Raw genomic sequence first — 15,594 nt, 5'->3', positions numbered from 1 at the left:
CCTGCAAAAGTCAAACATAAGTATCATGTCATTATAATAGTTATTTTGTAACTTCTGCGAAACAGTAATGTGCTCTCTTGTTAGTTTGTTATCTCAAACTGAAAAGTTTGAGATAACAAACCTTTTACCAGGAAGGCAGACTATCTCCTGAAAACTATACTTTGATGTCCTTAATTGTGTTCAGTTTTACTGAGACCAACTGGTCTCTCTTGATACTCTTTATATGTGTTTTTTTATTATATAGAAGGGTTTCTTGGAGTTGGATTTTGGACATCGTGACTTCTCTGCATTTAAGCAGAGAAGTCATGTTGGGCATTACTAAAATAGCCAGGTATTTCTAAGCTGCGTGTGTACCTACATTTTAAGTTTGGCTGTTTCCTGTTTTGACCTCCTCCTCTGCGAGGTCTTCTGAAGGTGCAGGAAGTGCAGAGGTATTGCTCACACTCAAATCTGGGTCCAAAACAGCCACCACCCGATTAAATAACTAGAGAACAATAAGACCATGTAAATATGTTTTAACACAGTGTGAAGGTATTTGCCTTCATTCAGGCATCATTTATCTGCCTAACCTGAAGCTATGTCATTCTGGCATAGAGGAGCTTACTTCAGGAGTCAGGTGATCCTTATAGTGAGGGTACATAGCCAGAGGGTGCTGCTTGAGTTTTTCCTCTACAGAAGCGACATACGTACTGCGAATCTGCTTCTGGATCATCTGCTTTGAGAAGCAGGCATGCTCTTTAGAGATGCTCTTTCTAGGCGTTTGACTGGAGTTGTGCTCTTGAGTCCCCGGGAAAATAAGAGGTGAGACTCCTGTGTAGACCCCAGGTGTCACTGATGAGCAGAGACTGGTGTTTGTGAAACGCCAACACCTGATAGATGACAGCTTGTTATCCGGGGCTTTAAGATACTTTGCTTGCAACCTTTCCCTGTACCTGGGGATTTAGAGAAACGTAAAAACTTTGTGAAACAACATGAATACAACCCAGTAAAAGCGAATTTGTGTTGTTCAGAGAAACAAAAGCAGATATATCAAAGCAGACACTCATTGTGCATTTCCTGCTGAACAACACAGATATTTTTCTAGAAGCTGTTTTTCATATTCTGTTAAGAAGAAGGTTGAAAATGTGCAATTTATATATATCACAACAGCAGTTGTGACAGAAGTGTTTGCCCCTTTCCTATTTTTTTGTATGTTTGTCACAATTAAATGTTTCAAATCATAGAATTTAAATATTGGACAAAGATAGCACAAGTAAACACAAAATGCAGTTTCTAAATCGCGGTGTTTATCATTAACCTCCTATGACCTGGTGTCCACATAGGTGGACATCACATTTTGGGTTGTCTAGAACAAAATACTAAATTTTGCTCTACAAGGGCCTGATATCCACTTACAAGGACATTATACTGCCAATGTCCTATCGAAATTTAAAGCGAATGTCCTCATATGTGGATCTTATTTTTCTCAGAAACAAAAATCAGGTAAAAAAAAATAAAAATCGCGTAACTCTTTGTTTTTATATTCATCAGGTCCCAGTCAGCCCAAATAGCAAAGAGAAATTAAAGTCAAAGTCCTGACCTGAATGCAACTGAGATACTGTGGCATGACCTTAAAAAGGCGGTTCATGCTTGAAAACCCTCCATCATGGCTGAATTACAACAATTCTGCAGAGATAAGTGGGCCAAAATTCCTTCTCAGTGCTGAAAAAGACTCTTTCACAGTTGTTGCTGCTAAGTTGGCCCAACCAGTTACTAGATTTGGGGGGCATGTAGGTTTAGATATTGTTTTCTCCCTTAATACTGTCATTCAGAAATTGAATATTTTAATTACGGTACTTGTGTTGTCTTTGTCTAATATTTAAATATTTTGGATAATTTGAAACATTTTTGTGTGACAAACATACAAAAAATAGGAAATCAGGAAGTGATGGTGGAGAGGAAGATGCTCTTTTTAACAGGAAGAAACATCAAGCAGAAGGAGGAAGTGAATGGAAAGACACAATGTATAAAACACTCTCATAGTTTATGAGAGAATGCTGTAGTGGGAGTGGAGAATAAAAGACATGCAGTGCATCGTGGGAAATCTCCCAGCAGCCTGACTGTATAGAAGCCTAACTAAGGCATGGTTCAGACTCACTTAATCTAGCCCTACCTATAAGCTTTAAAACAAAAACTAAAAGTAGGTAACGTCTGTCTCCTGATCATAGACAGATAGCTCGTTCCACAGGAAAGGAGCGTGGCAAGTGAAGGCTCTGCCTCCCATTCTACTTTTAGGAGCTTTTCTAAAGTTTGGTAATGTGAAGTCTTTAATATGTCATGGAGCCTGGTCCTTCAGGAATGAAACTTTTATTTTTTTTAATTAAAGTGTCTCATCATGTAAGCAGACACTTTTTGTGTATTTGAAAAGGTAACATGCTTCTGCTTCACATACTTGCACTCTGTTCTCTGAGTTGTCTTTATATTTACCTCTGCCAGCTAGACACTTATGTAGTCTGTACTAACTCCCATGTCCTTCTTTATCTGCTCAAATGATAAAATGGTTTATTTTTTAAAAAGGCTTGATAGTTTATTTATTTATTTAATTATTATTATTATTTGCTGGAATGGAATTCAACAAAATGTTCTTGTGTTTAGACTTTTTGATACTGCAAAAACATTCTCCTACATGAACACCCTTATCTGTCTTTCCAAACTTTTGGCAGTAGCAATATCATATTTTGTAGCATAGCGCAGTTTAAAGCAAGTTCAAGTTTCAGATTCTTACTGAGGGAAATTGGAGTAGTCTGGTGTATGACTTTTACCAGTTTCAGATATATTATGCTACAGTCTGCAAAGAAAGCAATGTTTACTTCTGGTAGTGTGACCTTTATAAGCTTTCCAAGGGTATTATTAGTTGTATGACAACTGTATTCATCACCTTTGTTAACTAAGAGTCTCCTTGGTTGTTCAGATCTTTATGAAAAATTCAGGTGAGGAGTGTCCGAGTTAATGTGCCATAACATTTGCATGATGTCTACAGAGACAATATATGCGAAAATCTATCAACAAAGACGGTGTTAGTATATCTTGTTGGGGATTAAAAATCTTATTTTGGGACATAGCCAGCAAACTTTTCAAGCACTCTCTATCTAACTTGAAAAAATGTTATTGTTTATTTATTAATTCTTGTGGCATGCCAGCATTTAATCCTTTTACCCGCTTAAGAACAGTGGCATTATATTTTGTTATTTGTGTTTCTCTAGTTCCCTTAGATTACCTGCAGACTGGTGTTGTCTTATTATTTATTCTGTACTGTGTTCTCAATCTCAGAGATATTGAAATTCTTAACCAGGGTAAAGCGTCCAGCTGTGTCGCCTCTCTCTCAGCAGCATAATGGCATACATCAACCCCCCCCCCCCCCCCCCCCCCCCCCCCACTTACATGCACATCTCTCATCCTTTAGAATATAAATAAAGATATAAATAAAGCAGCTCAGTGACAATTTTAAATAGCACTCTTTCCATGTGTGCGGTGATGTAGAGTACCATGTTTGTCTTCTCTAGTCCTGCCTCTCCCTTTTCCTCTTCCTCATCTGAATTCTATGTATTTCTCAAGTCTCCTCATCCCTGCCCTCATACTTGTTCAGGTTAGGTGGGCAAACACAGGAAGTAGGTCTAAGAGGCAGCATCAGTGATGGTGAACAATATGTGGACATCATATTTTGGGTTGTCTAGACCAAAATACTAAATTTTGCTCTACAAGGACCTGATATCCACTTACAAGGACCGTATACTGCTACTGTTCTATCAAAATTTAAAACGAATGTCCTCATATGTGGATCAAATTTTTCTCAGATACAAAAATCAGGTTAAAAAAGAATCTGGTAATTCTTTGTTTTTACATTCATCAGGTCCCAATCAACCCAAATAGCAAAGAGAAATTAGGAGGTTAAACCAGTGCAATGGTCTGAAAAGTAAAAATGAAATAGGTATTAGAAATGCACACATAAAATACTGCCAATAATACAACTAGGAAAAATGCTCTTTGAAGCAAATTGTCCCTCAAGCGTAGAAGCAAAATATGAGTAGGAAATTAGTATTTTATGTAACTGTCCTATTGTAGCCATTTTATAATATTATATTTTATTGTTGAACCTATGTGAGATGGAGTTAAATTCATTAGATAAGCCCTTATGTTACTTATACGGTGTTTTATACGCATAAGGTTACTCAGCATATAAATTAACTGGAGCATGCAGGCCTGCTGCACTGCAATACAACATTAGCATAAAGCTGAAATAATTTTACTTGTAGATGAGTAAATGCATTTATTGCTGTTTGCCAGAAATAAAGCAGTCTGAAAGGGGATGTTATGTATTAGTTCGATTTCTATTTACAAGTAACATTAGTTAACACTATTACATTACAAGTACATCTTTTTAGACAGTGCAATGACACTTCTCTTAGCAGTGGTTAAAAAGGGCGAATGCAAATATTTTCTTGTAAATAAAAGAAAAAGTACAGTAAAAAAAAAAAATTAAGTGACTTACCAAGGAAAAACTGGTTGTTTGGTTTTAGACTCCATCTTCGTAAATATTATCTGTTAATGAGTTTTGGAAAACCCCACGAAAAACAAGCGTTACGTTTGCTGACTCGTGACGTTCGACGGCGGTTTGTTACTCAGTAACTATGGTAACAGCGGAAGCCGCAAAAACTCTAGTTAATTTGCTAAAACTGCTAATTTTCATATGAAAGGAACCCAGGTTAAAATAACTTTTGCTTTCATTATGTCTCCGCTGTGTCACATTTAAGGTGTACAGCAAACAAGTACCGACGAGTATTTGTTTATTTTACCGCCAAATCCAAATACCCAACCTATGTGTTTAATTTGCAGTGAGCGTGTTGCGGTGTTCAAAGGGAGGAGATCACAACTTTGTTCCCCAGTAGCAGGCAAAAAAAAGATAAAAATCAGAAACACTTGAATCACATTCTGGACAACAGCTTTATGGCCAATGTCTGCTTTCTGTACGACAGAAATAATAACTGAATAACCTAAATGTTTTACTACAGAGCCAAAACTGTCATTAACACTGTGTACATCTAAAGTCAAGCTTAACCTTCTTTTCGACTGAGTTGAGCAGAGGGTGCATTTTCCGACACTCCGCAAATGCATCTCATCACCGGCCCAAGTCGTGGATGTGATGACTGATTTCATAGCGAAGTTGAAAGAGAAGCTTTCTGGTCGGTTACATGGACTCGTGGTGTTGTAACAGTGGGGGGCTTTGCGGTGAGCCCTTCCACTGACGAGTTTTGGACTGATGTCAACACCCACCAGTTTCCTAACATTAAGAAAGTAGTAGTCGTCATGCTCGTTATGTTTGGGTCGACATACACATGTGAATCAAGCTTTTCACGTACAAACTCGATAAAAAAAAAAAAGCAGCTGTCATTGTTCACTGATTGACAGTCCTCTTCACCATTGTCTTCAGTTTGCACTGACATCTTATAAGCCAAGTCGCTGCCTTATTCAGAAAAAGAAATGCCACTTGTCCCAGTAAGAATGCCAGTGTAACTAATCTACATATCAACATAATGTGGGTGTGTAACAAGCCATGCCTAATCAAAGGTGTTGATTTAAAACAAACCTATGTCCCCTCAGTGTGGATCAGTAGATGTTGTTTTCATATGTGCTACTGCAACTACAAAGTCAAACATATCTTTAGATACAACACACATCTCCAGTAGAGATAAGTTGCCTAAAATCCTTCTGTGTTTCCCAGGATACATTTGTACTTGACTCTTAAAGCATACTTTCCATATTTTTCTGCTAATGTGAGAAATTGTTCAGATTGTATAGAAATGAATGACAAAACCTGTTGTTTAGAAACATGGCTGTTGCTGCCGACTGCATTAAATCACATGTTGCTCCCTTCAGGCCTCATGAATTAGCTAATTAGCTCCAGTTTAGGTCCCCGGACTCTCCTGCTGTTTAAACATCAGGGAAAAGACTGCTGGGACAGAGAGACTTCTGTTTCCCCTCTTTGAGCTCTGATGATCCCTATTTATAGAAACAAACTGAGTTAGTAAGCTGTTCAAATGCAGTCAGTGAACTGTCTAATGCGCAGTTTCAGTTTTCTTTGCCAGCAACACAGTCCGCTTGAATGCAGCCATGTGACAGTGACACCAGAAACCTGCCTATGTTAAAATGTACACAGGTGCATACAGTACATGGCCCCTTTGCTGATGGAGCAGCACCTGGTGTGCTCATACTAAATTAAATTTGGTGCTGAAAGCAAGTACTTCTCCATAGACCTTTTGGCTGGAGCTATGTACCATCAGCTGATGGAAAAGGCAACCACTAGACTGGAACAAATTCTTAGCATTTAAAAACTGTGCTGGAATTTAAATGTCAGCAAGTATAGCGTTCAGTAAGACCAGTGTTGGAGCTGATACAGACTGTGAATGGGTTGTTTGTCACTTTAGACACGATGCATCAGCAGCAACACTGATCAGTAAGTGGTTGGTCATAAACATCTTATGCCTAGAGTTATAGCCGTAGGTAAAGTTTCACTTTTGCAACTCTGCTCCACCCAGAAGGTGTCCTAAAAGCTTTTTCTGCATACATCAGTCAGATTGAGTGGCATTCAGTGGACTGCAAAGGTCAAGTGTCAGGTCAGAGTGTCCTCTTCCTTCGTGCTTATGACTGTGTTGTCTGGGTGGGAACTAACACAGTCATGTGTGTACAGAGTGTACAGTAGGGGACTCAGTACACAGCCTTGTGGAGAGCCGGTGTTGAGGCTGAGGGCTGAGGAAAGATGAGGCCCCACTCTAACTCTCTGTCCACGGTCTGAGAGGAAGTCTCTGCCGCTGGATCAGAGACTCTGTACACACATGACTGTGTTAGTTCCCACCCAGACAACACAGTCATCAAGTTTGCAGATGATACCACTGTGGTGGGGCTCATCTCAGGGGGAGATGAGACTGCATACAGAGCTGAAGTTCAGAGGCTGTCAGATTGGTGTGCAGACAACAACCTGGACCTCAATACCACCAAAACAAAAGAACTGGTAGTTGACTTCAGAAGGAGGAAGTCCGAGCTGCAGCCTGTCAGCATCAACGGGGAGTGCGTGGAAAAGGTCTCCAGTTTCAAGTTTCTGGGTGTGCACATAGACACAGACCTCCAATGGAGCTCTAACACCTCTGCGGTCTTAAAGAAGGCCCAACAGCGTCTCCACTTTCTGAGAATCCTCAGAAAAATGGACCTGAAGAAGGAGCTGCTGACCGTCTTCTACCGCTGCTCCATTGAAAGTGTGCTGACATATTGCATCGGTGTGTGGTTCTCCAGCTGCACCACAGCACACAGAAAGGCACTCCAGAGGGTCATCAACATGGCCCAAAAAATCATTGGACATCCTCTTCCCTCCCTGAAGGACCTGTACAGCACTCGCTGTCTCAAGAGGGCACGCAGCATCCTACGGGACTGCACACACCCAGGACACCGGGTGTTTAAGCTGCTGCCGTCTGGCAGGAGGTTCAGGCTGCTGAGGTCCCGAACAAATAGACTCAAGGACAGCTTTTACAACAGGGCAATAGCCCTGATCAGTGTAAATAGCTGACCTGACTGGATACCTCCCTGGACTTTTTAGGGGGAGGTAACAATGTTTAAAACGATAACAATAATATTTATATTTATAACAAGGTGCAATAATAATTAATGTGCAATAATAACAGTGTGCAATACACATACACTTATTCTTCTTTTTTATACTAAGTTAATATACTGTGTTGTGTTGTTTGTTACGTTGTGATGTGTCATATCGTGTCGTGTTGTGTTATATGTAGTGCCGACGTAGGACAGTTTTTCCAATTTCATTGTACTACTGTACTATGTATGACTGTGCAATGACAATAAAGAGTTATCTTATCTTATCTTATCTTATCTTATGACCTGAGTTTTCTGTTGCATCAAGGGCGTAGATTTGGTTTTGGCATTGGTGGGGACGGACGATTCAACCACCGAACCCTGCCCTGTTTCTTTTTTTTTTCCTTTTCGTCTTTGCTTTTTGATAATAAAAAAAAAGGAGAAATATACTTGCCTACATATGCTATTCTACGTGCTTTTAAACCATTTAAAATTACAATTCATAGTTTTATATGTGAATTATATAATGTTAAGTTACTATTAAACAAATGACTAAGTATTTTATACTTTAGTTTACTTCAACCATATTTCATATAAATCAGATATCATACAAAAATAAAAATAGCTTAAAATACAGTCATGACAATAAAAGAATATGACTTTAAGGACTTAACAACATTACTTCAGTTATATTACACCAACATCTCTGATACATTAGCACTAAGGGAACACTGAATGACCTGGTGGTTTTTGTCCATAAAACTACTCATCTAAGATTACCACAAAGTAAAAGATCTCTTAGCAAAATTATGCAACATTTTAGGCACACTATTGCCCCTATCAAGTCAGTGAGCTGGGGTGTTTTACTCTAAACATGAACTACTGTTACAGCAACAGACATGGACTACTGGTGTCCCATACAACAACTCAATGTCCACTATGTGAAGGAGCCAAACACATGCCTTCTCCTCTCATTAACTGAGATAAACTGCTGGCATATTTGTTTTACATCTATACTGTCCAGTCTCTCCTGGTGCACATGGTAACACGTTATTCATGGTTACATACAATTTTAGACTGATGTGGGCCAAAGCCTAAAACGATGTGCCGGAAGTTTGCTGTTCTCCCCGGTTCAGATATTTGAAGTTTGCACAGCTACATTCTCGCCTGAAAATTTTTTAAAGTTTATTTTGCAACCCAGAAAGAGTAATAAGAGGGGCACTGAAAAACGGGAGGGTTGGCATGTATTGCCTTGCATTGCCTGTAACGTTATTATGATGGACAGGTTTTATGAGTGAACTTGACTTTAAGTGACTTACAGGTTTCTTTGAAAAATACTTTCTTATATCCAGGTTCTTTTTGCTGCCATCCTCCTCCCCTGCTCGCAGCGCAGGATTGCCGCTGCTAAAACTAAACAGAGCTCCCTGAAAGGCACAGCCAATCACATTGGCCATATTTGTCACATGATATAGGACTCCAGTAGAGAACGTAATTTAACTCTTTCTGCACCGCTGGGTGAATGAGACGTTGACAGATCGCCTTTTTTTTTTTTAAAATTTCTATCTGTTTTCTTTTTCTTTACTCGAAGAGATTAAATTATTGGTGGGGACATGTCCCTTCCGTCCATGCCAAATCTACGCCCTTGTGTTGCATACAACAAAATTGTCACCCTTACTAATTTTTAGCATAGTTGTTGACTTTTGAACTTTCCAGTTTGTGTGTGGCATCACTGTGACACTGACAGCTTTGACCTGCTGTTGGCATTTACCTAAAATGTGTTTTTTACTTTTGTCTGTAAGTGCAACCAAGCTAACTGTAGTTGGCATCAGAATATTTTCCATGTTCCTATCTCAGACTTGAAGCACTACCTGTCTGTCTCAAGGGCAGGAAAATTCAGTCATCTCTGCCTTTTTAGGCCGCCTTTTACTTCTTTGAAAGTTGTATGTCTTATTTAGTTTCTAGTGCTGCTTTTAGGGGCTGCAAAGTCACTGAATACTGATTTCTTTCTTTCTTTCTTTCTTTCTTTCTTAACTGGGAACATATTTTCTTGTTTAATCTTTTGCCGGCAGTGAGGAAATTCTTGAAACCATATGCACTCTAAGTTTTACATGCTGCACCTTTATTCTCCAGAAGAATTTCCTTCCCATGCACTCGAACTTATCAAGTTGTTTGACAATGACCAATTGCACTGGCGTGAGTGGACATTGTCTGCAAAGAGCTCTCTAAATGGTTGGACGGAGATGGCCTGACTTTAGAAAGTTCAGCCCCATTTGGAAAAAAAAAAACGTCTTGGAGCAAACACTGGGATGTGGACCAGTGTGTCTACAGTATTTACACATTCAATCTTTAAGATACTGTGTGTGCTGTGATCTGTGAAAGAGTCATTTGTTATTACATTACTGAAACAAATCCTACTTTCATAAATTTATCTATAAACAAATCCAATACAATGGTGAAGTAATAATTCAGATGAATTGCTTAATTTTCTTTATTTTTTGGGAGGAGGGGGGTTATCTTGGCCAGATATGTCAAAAGTAAAAAGAACTGATTTTATTATTTGTTCGATTGCATGCATTTATATTTATTTTGTTTATTGCACAAATGCACAATAAAATAAAATTTAAAAAACAACAGGTCAACATTAACTTTCCTCCAGAGAGTTTCTATCTTTCATCAACGGGAATCGGAAAAGTACAATTGAGGGAAACTATTACAATAAATAGGAAATGTTGTTGTTTACAGTGAAATCAGAGGGGTTGCCAGCATGCTGGCTTTCCAGTTATAAAGTCTTTGCTGCCAATTTTAACAATGTTTTACAGCCTTTAGGATGTTGAGCAACCGTACAAAACAATACACCAAAGAGGATGTGCAAACCTCCCAACATGCTCTTTGTAAGGAGTACAATACATCTGTTGCACGATAGGTCATCGCTCATCTTCAGGGTCCTGTGGTCAAGGTCCTGTCAGCCTTTGAGGGAGTGAATTTCTCTGAACTTTACTCACACTTTGTCATATAACCACCTCCACATCTAAAGTAATGCTTTTAAAGCAGTGGTTACTGCTTTTTAATGGGAAAAAAAACACTGACCATGCTATTTTTCTATATAAATATTTTTGTATTCATTTTTATATTGTTTTTAATGACACCTGTTTCCAGTTAGGCTGTATCTAAGAGAATACATAATTCAGGGTGGAAATGACAGTTAGTTTCAGCATGGATAAACACTGGAATTCACTTTCCATAAGTTGCTAATAAATTCATAAATTCAGTCAATAAATTGTAATAGGACAATTATTCATCACAGTCCCAAATCGCAGAGAGGCATTAGCAAATTGCTGATCAACAAGCTGAAATAATAAATGTCCTTATATTAATCAAGTTGTTCATTTTGCCTGGTATTAAATCATTTCTTATCACCCCTACAAAACAACTATCATTTTCCGCTGCCTTTCCAAGCCATCCTGCAGTCCCGCAACTTTTACTGAGTGAAACAGATTGTGGGCTGGATTTGTCAGACTATGCCTAAAGCACAATGCATACATTGTTGCATGACTTTCCTCTAAAGCCCAGAGACTAAGCCGGGTCAACTCAGTATATGTTTAAACCAGGTGAAAACTCACTGATTATTTCTCAGCCATTGTGATGTAATGTGAGAGAAGCGCCACCTTGAATTCTTAAATTAACGCTCTGGAACAAAGAGTCACTGGCTCCAGTTAACAAAACACATTAAGCTGAATGGTGGGAAATTAGCCACACCTAGGCAGACAAAGAAATACTGTGGTCAGTCCATCACTTAAACTCAGATGAGAACACGCATTCATACAGTGAGAAAGGAAGATTGTCTCTTAGGTTGCACTACCTAGTAAAGTAAAAGTACTTTCATTACATTTTTTTTTAATTACTTTAAAAAAAATGTAAAACTGCATTAATTTGTCACTTTTTAAGGTGGAGCTAGTCCTGTGGTTTTTAACCTAGAAGTGTGGCGCTCTTCAGAGACTCAAAAACTACTCACTTAATCAATAGACTATTGATGTTTGATTGGAATTGTGTTGCCTGACCTTTCCTGCTGTGAACATGAAATCTCATGAGAAGTTTAAATGAAACTGAGTCTTTGGTGGAATTGCTAAAGCTGTATACTCACCAGTACACACATTTAGGAACTACTAGGTCCATGTTGAACAGTATTTCTATCTGAAAAATAGTCGAGTCAGAGTATTAAGTTGCAGAAAGCACCTAAAATACTTCAAAATTGTGTGCTTTCACTGCTGTACAGGACATTGTCTTTGATCTCTGTGTTGCTTCTTCAGCAGTTATTGGATTTCTTCTCCGATTACCTAACATTTATTTTTCCTGATACAGCGCACTTTCAGTCACTGTGAGTCCGTACAAAGAGAACGAGGAATGGATGAAATAAATTTAGTGTTCAGTCCTCTTCCCATAGTACTTTATGGCTCTGTTTGCATTAAATTACCTCCAGTGAAATTTTCCCAGCACTCCTCACAAGACCCCATGCCCACAACTATGCCTGTATATCACGGCTCGAGCCTTACAAAGGCTGTCTCTGCCTCGCTAGTATCGTGACTTAATGTTTGGTACCAGGCTCCACTATGGTGCGGCCCTATGTCAGCTTATGTCAAGCAGTATTTACAGAAGGAGTTAATGGTGTTTCTGTTGTGTAGTTTTAAGGAGGGAGGTGCAGAATACAGATGATAAGATGTGCCTGGTGGATGGTGTGGTTGGTTTTTACTTTTTGAATCTACAGAAAGTACATCGTTTCTGTCAAGTAAAACTATACCGTGCTTCTATTTTTTTTAATAATTAAGAAAAGCTGCCTTCATTTTGTTTTATTACCAAGCAGCTTTAACATTGCCTGGGTTAACTAAACGGTTAACCATCTAACCATCTAAAAGCTCAAGTTATCTTTTTTTTTTTAAGATTATGTTTAAAGGGTGATGTAGACCATGCTGCTGTAGTGTTTAAGAAGTCCCTGATGGTTCTCACAGCGTAACAATGTTGTGTTTTTAAACAAACTGCCACAGCTTTGTTTACAGTTATTATAACGGAGTTTATCATTTTAGATTTGACATTTTACTCCATTCCAAATGAGAGTCTGGGGGATATTACTCCATCTTCTGAGAGGAAAACTGAAGATGAATAAAAACAAGGAAAGCAAATAAGATTCCTTTAAAATTCTTTCCAAACTCAAAATCACACTTTCTCAAATGTTGCATATGAAGCAAATTAAACCTAAAGTCTTTAGACCTTCAAGTATTCTAAAACATTTAGATTACTTGAACAGTTAAACTGTCATTTTACTCATGCTAGCATGACTAGTTTAGAGACTTCAGTGTATGGTAGACTGAAATATCCCAGCAATTTAATTAAGTTTACATTCGTGGCACCCATAGCATAAATAGCTTTGGTAATCTCCCCCAGTTTTCCTAGTTTTATTCGGTACAATATACTGACAACTACTGGTCCTCTGATTTCACATCAAGCTCAATCATCAAGTCACATTTCCATTTTTTTTCCCAATGTGTAATATCTGCAACATAACCAAAAGCATTTACATCAGCTCAATTCATCCATCCGCCCATTGTCTTAGCTGCTTATCAAGTTCAGGGTTGCAAGACGCAATAATTAGCACATAAAACCATACAAGGCTACCATACTGAACTAACAGGAACACAGTAAACGTCAGCATGTTAGCTAAAGTTATGAGGATGTTAGCATGCTGATGTTGGCATTTAGGACAGTCTTAGTTTTCCATTTACAACGGTCTTAGTTCAGACACACCTCTTTGTCCCTGTTTACACGTGAAGATATAACCTGCAGCTACTTTTGTGAAGTTGTGAGGGTGTTGGCTGTATTATTCGTACAGTGCTGCTGATGAATACACTGAAAATAAAATTCAGTCTAAAGACGTGAATCATTGTTTGCATACCGCCTGTGTTATCTGACACCTTCTTTATCGGCTAAGATGTGTTTACAATTGGCCTGTGAACAAATATGAGACAGGATTTACTCTTCAGCGGTGCCCATACTTGCAATAGAACCACACTTAATAACAACTTTCTGTTCACAATATGAGACTAAACAGGGGCCAAAGAGTGACTGACTCTAAACTGACTGACTCATTATAATTGTTGGGCGTGTGAGGTTGGTGACCTGAAGTTGTTCCCAGGAAACAATGTGAAGTGAAGTCCCGTTTCACCATGTAATCACGGACCAAGCTGCCTCTGCAGAATGACAGATACGTTCATAGAAGACTTTCTTTTCCAAAGTCATGAATGGCCATTTGTTTAAAAATAATAGGGCTTGCTGTTCAACCACATTTGAACTTTAGCCATGTCTTCAAAGCACAAACCGAAAGCTATTGGTGTAGCCCTGTGGATTTGGGGGGGGGGGGGGGGGGGGGGCTCAAAAATGTGTCAGAATACAGTGAATGATCTATGTGGGCAACAGACACTAGTTTGAAGAACTTGTCTGAAATTATTTACCCTACAGATAAGAGGCTTCTTGTTGGGGCATGTATAAATAGTTTCCTTTATCTCACCATAAGCCCCATTATTTGCATAAAACAGTTTTTTGTCAGCTTTCAAAGTTTGATGTCTTCTGCCTCCAACAAGTCCAGCAAGAAAAAAAAAAGACATCAGTGTCGCTCTGCTGACCGAACATAAAAAGAGACCATTACAAAGGTTGAACTGTTTTACCCCGCTTCACCCTCCCAGCCTTTCTTTTGGCAGAAACAATGTTGCAGCATTACTTGTTATCCTTCCCCCCTGATGATTTTCTGTAGCATTTTTTACTCCGCTTGTTTGAACAGATGCTGCCCCCTCCTGTAGCCCCCATCCTCTGGGATTGCCATGAGGCTCAGCACAATGAGGTAACACTCAATTTCATTAATGGTGAGAGTCCGGTCCAGTAAGTTCCTTCCACTAACAAACATCAAACAATGTATATCTCTTCCTAAGAAAAACCTGTGCTCTTTTGTCCTGTTTTATTTATGAATGGATTATGAAAAAGGCCGCTGCATGACCTTGCTCACCTTACAGGCTGTCCATTACTGCATAGACAGCCTTTTATAGCAGGGTGAATCCTAACCTGTTGGCCACCGACCAAACATCAAATAACATCTAATCAATAACAAACAGATTACTCAAGAGATTGGATCTCTTTCACAGGGGTCATTCAGATTTCACATTTATTGCAGAGAAGAGCTGCAACCACTGGGATAAATTTGTGAATGGGTGATTGAGCTGGGAAGCAGAGTCAGATTTAGCCAGGTTTTTCTTTTTAATGTGTAAACTGGTGTCTGCACTGGTATCTCCTTTACAGCTGGTGTTGCCTGTAAATAAGGGTGATGGTGGCTCACACTGGCCAGTCCTGTTTCAGCCTCATGCTGTTTTCATACTAAAGAAATGTCATCTCTGACCTTTTCTGATTAAAAACATCATCACATTTCATACAGACTCTGCTAGCACAAGGTCCATTTTGAGAAGAACGTTGTAAAATACCAAAAGACAAACATTAGAAAAACTACAGAAAACTTCAGGAAAACGTTGAGAAGAATCTTATTTTCACGAATTTCATCTGGTCATAACACATGGCTGAAAGTTTAACATATTTAAAGTGAGATTAGTCAACCCTCCTGGCATTGTTTTGCAACAAGTGCTACCTGTTTATCTCTGTCCCTACTTCCAGGACTAATTCATACATACATACAGAATCAGCATTCACATGAACAGATGTCATGTGAATACATGTACAGCAGTAGAAAAGGGTTTTAAAGTGCTGACCCAAATTATTCAAGTGCAGCTGCAAAGTTCATGGCCCTGGAAAGTGATCAGTGTCCCCACAAATGTCATCATATTTTGAATGTTTAAAAATAGTAATTGGTGCAAAGCCCTGCATACTTAAAAACAACATGACCTTGTGTAAAACCAACTAAAAATGTATTCTGTAAAATACCAG

At 38.8% G+C, this 15,594-nt stretch overlaps 1 protein-coding gene across 1 annotated transcript; it reads right to left on the bottom strand.

The window, feature by feature from the left end:
• Positions 1-361: 361 nt before the first annotated feature.
• Positions 362-4,563, bottom strand: fam47e (family with sequence similarity 47 member E). Its single transcript, XM_085367179.1, has 3 exons — positions 4,529-4,563; positions 605-932; positions 362-484 (listed from the first exon to the last, which is right to left on the bottom strand). Exons 1-3 carry the CDS (start codon positions 4,561-4,563, stop codon positions 362-364), a joined length of 486 nt encoding a protein of 161 aa, XP_085223305.1.
• Between the last annotated feature and the right edge of the window lie 11,031 nt (positions 4,564-15,594).

The sequence above is a fragment of the Diplotaxodon limnothrissa genome, linkage group LG12 (assembly GCF_057381915.1).
Source record: "Diplotaxodon limnothrissa isolate DT_005_m linkage group LG12, D_limnothrissa_male_GT1.1, whole genome shotgun sequence".
Classification (NCBI taxonomy): Eukaryota; Metazoa; Chordata; class Actinopteri; order Cichliformes; family Cichlidae; genus Diplotaxodon; species Diplotaxodon limnothrissa.
This window is presented reverse-complemented; position numbering and strand designations above follow the sequence as displayed.

What these genes read in the sequence shown, in the direction of transcription:
- fam47e (XM_085367179.1), bottom strand. Translation starts at nt 4,563, where the DNA reads ATGGAGTCTAAAACCAAACAACCAGTTTTTCCTTG. An exon ending in AAACAACCAGTTTTTCCTTG is followed by an intron (nt 933 to 4,528) that starts GTAAGTCACTTA and finishes CTAAATCCCCAG; the next exon opens with GTACAGGGAAAGGTTGCAAG. An exon ending in AGGATCACCTGACTCCTGAA is followed by an intron (nt 485 to 604) that starts GTAAGCTCCTCT and finishes ATTGTTCTCTAG; the next exon opens with TTATTTAATCGGGTGGTGGC.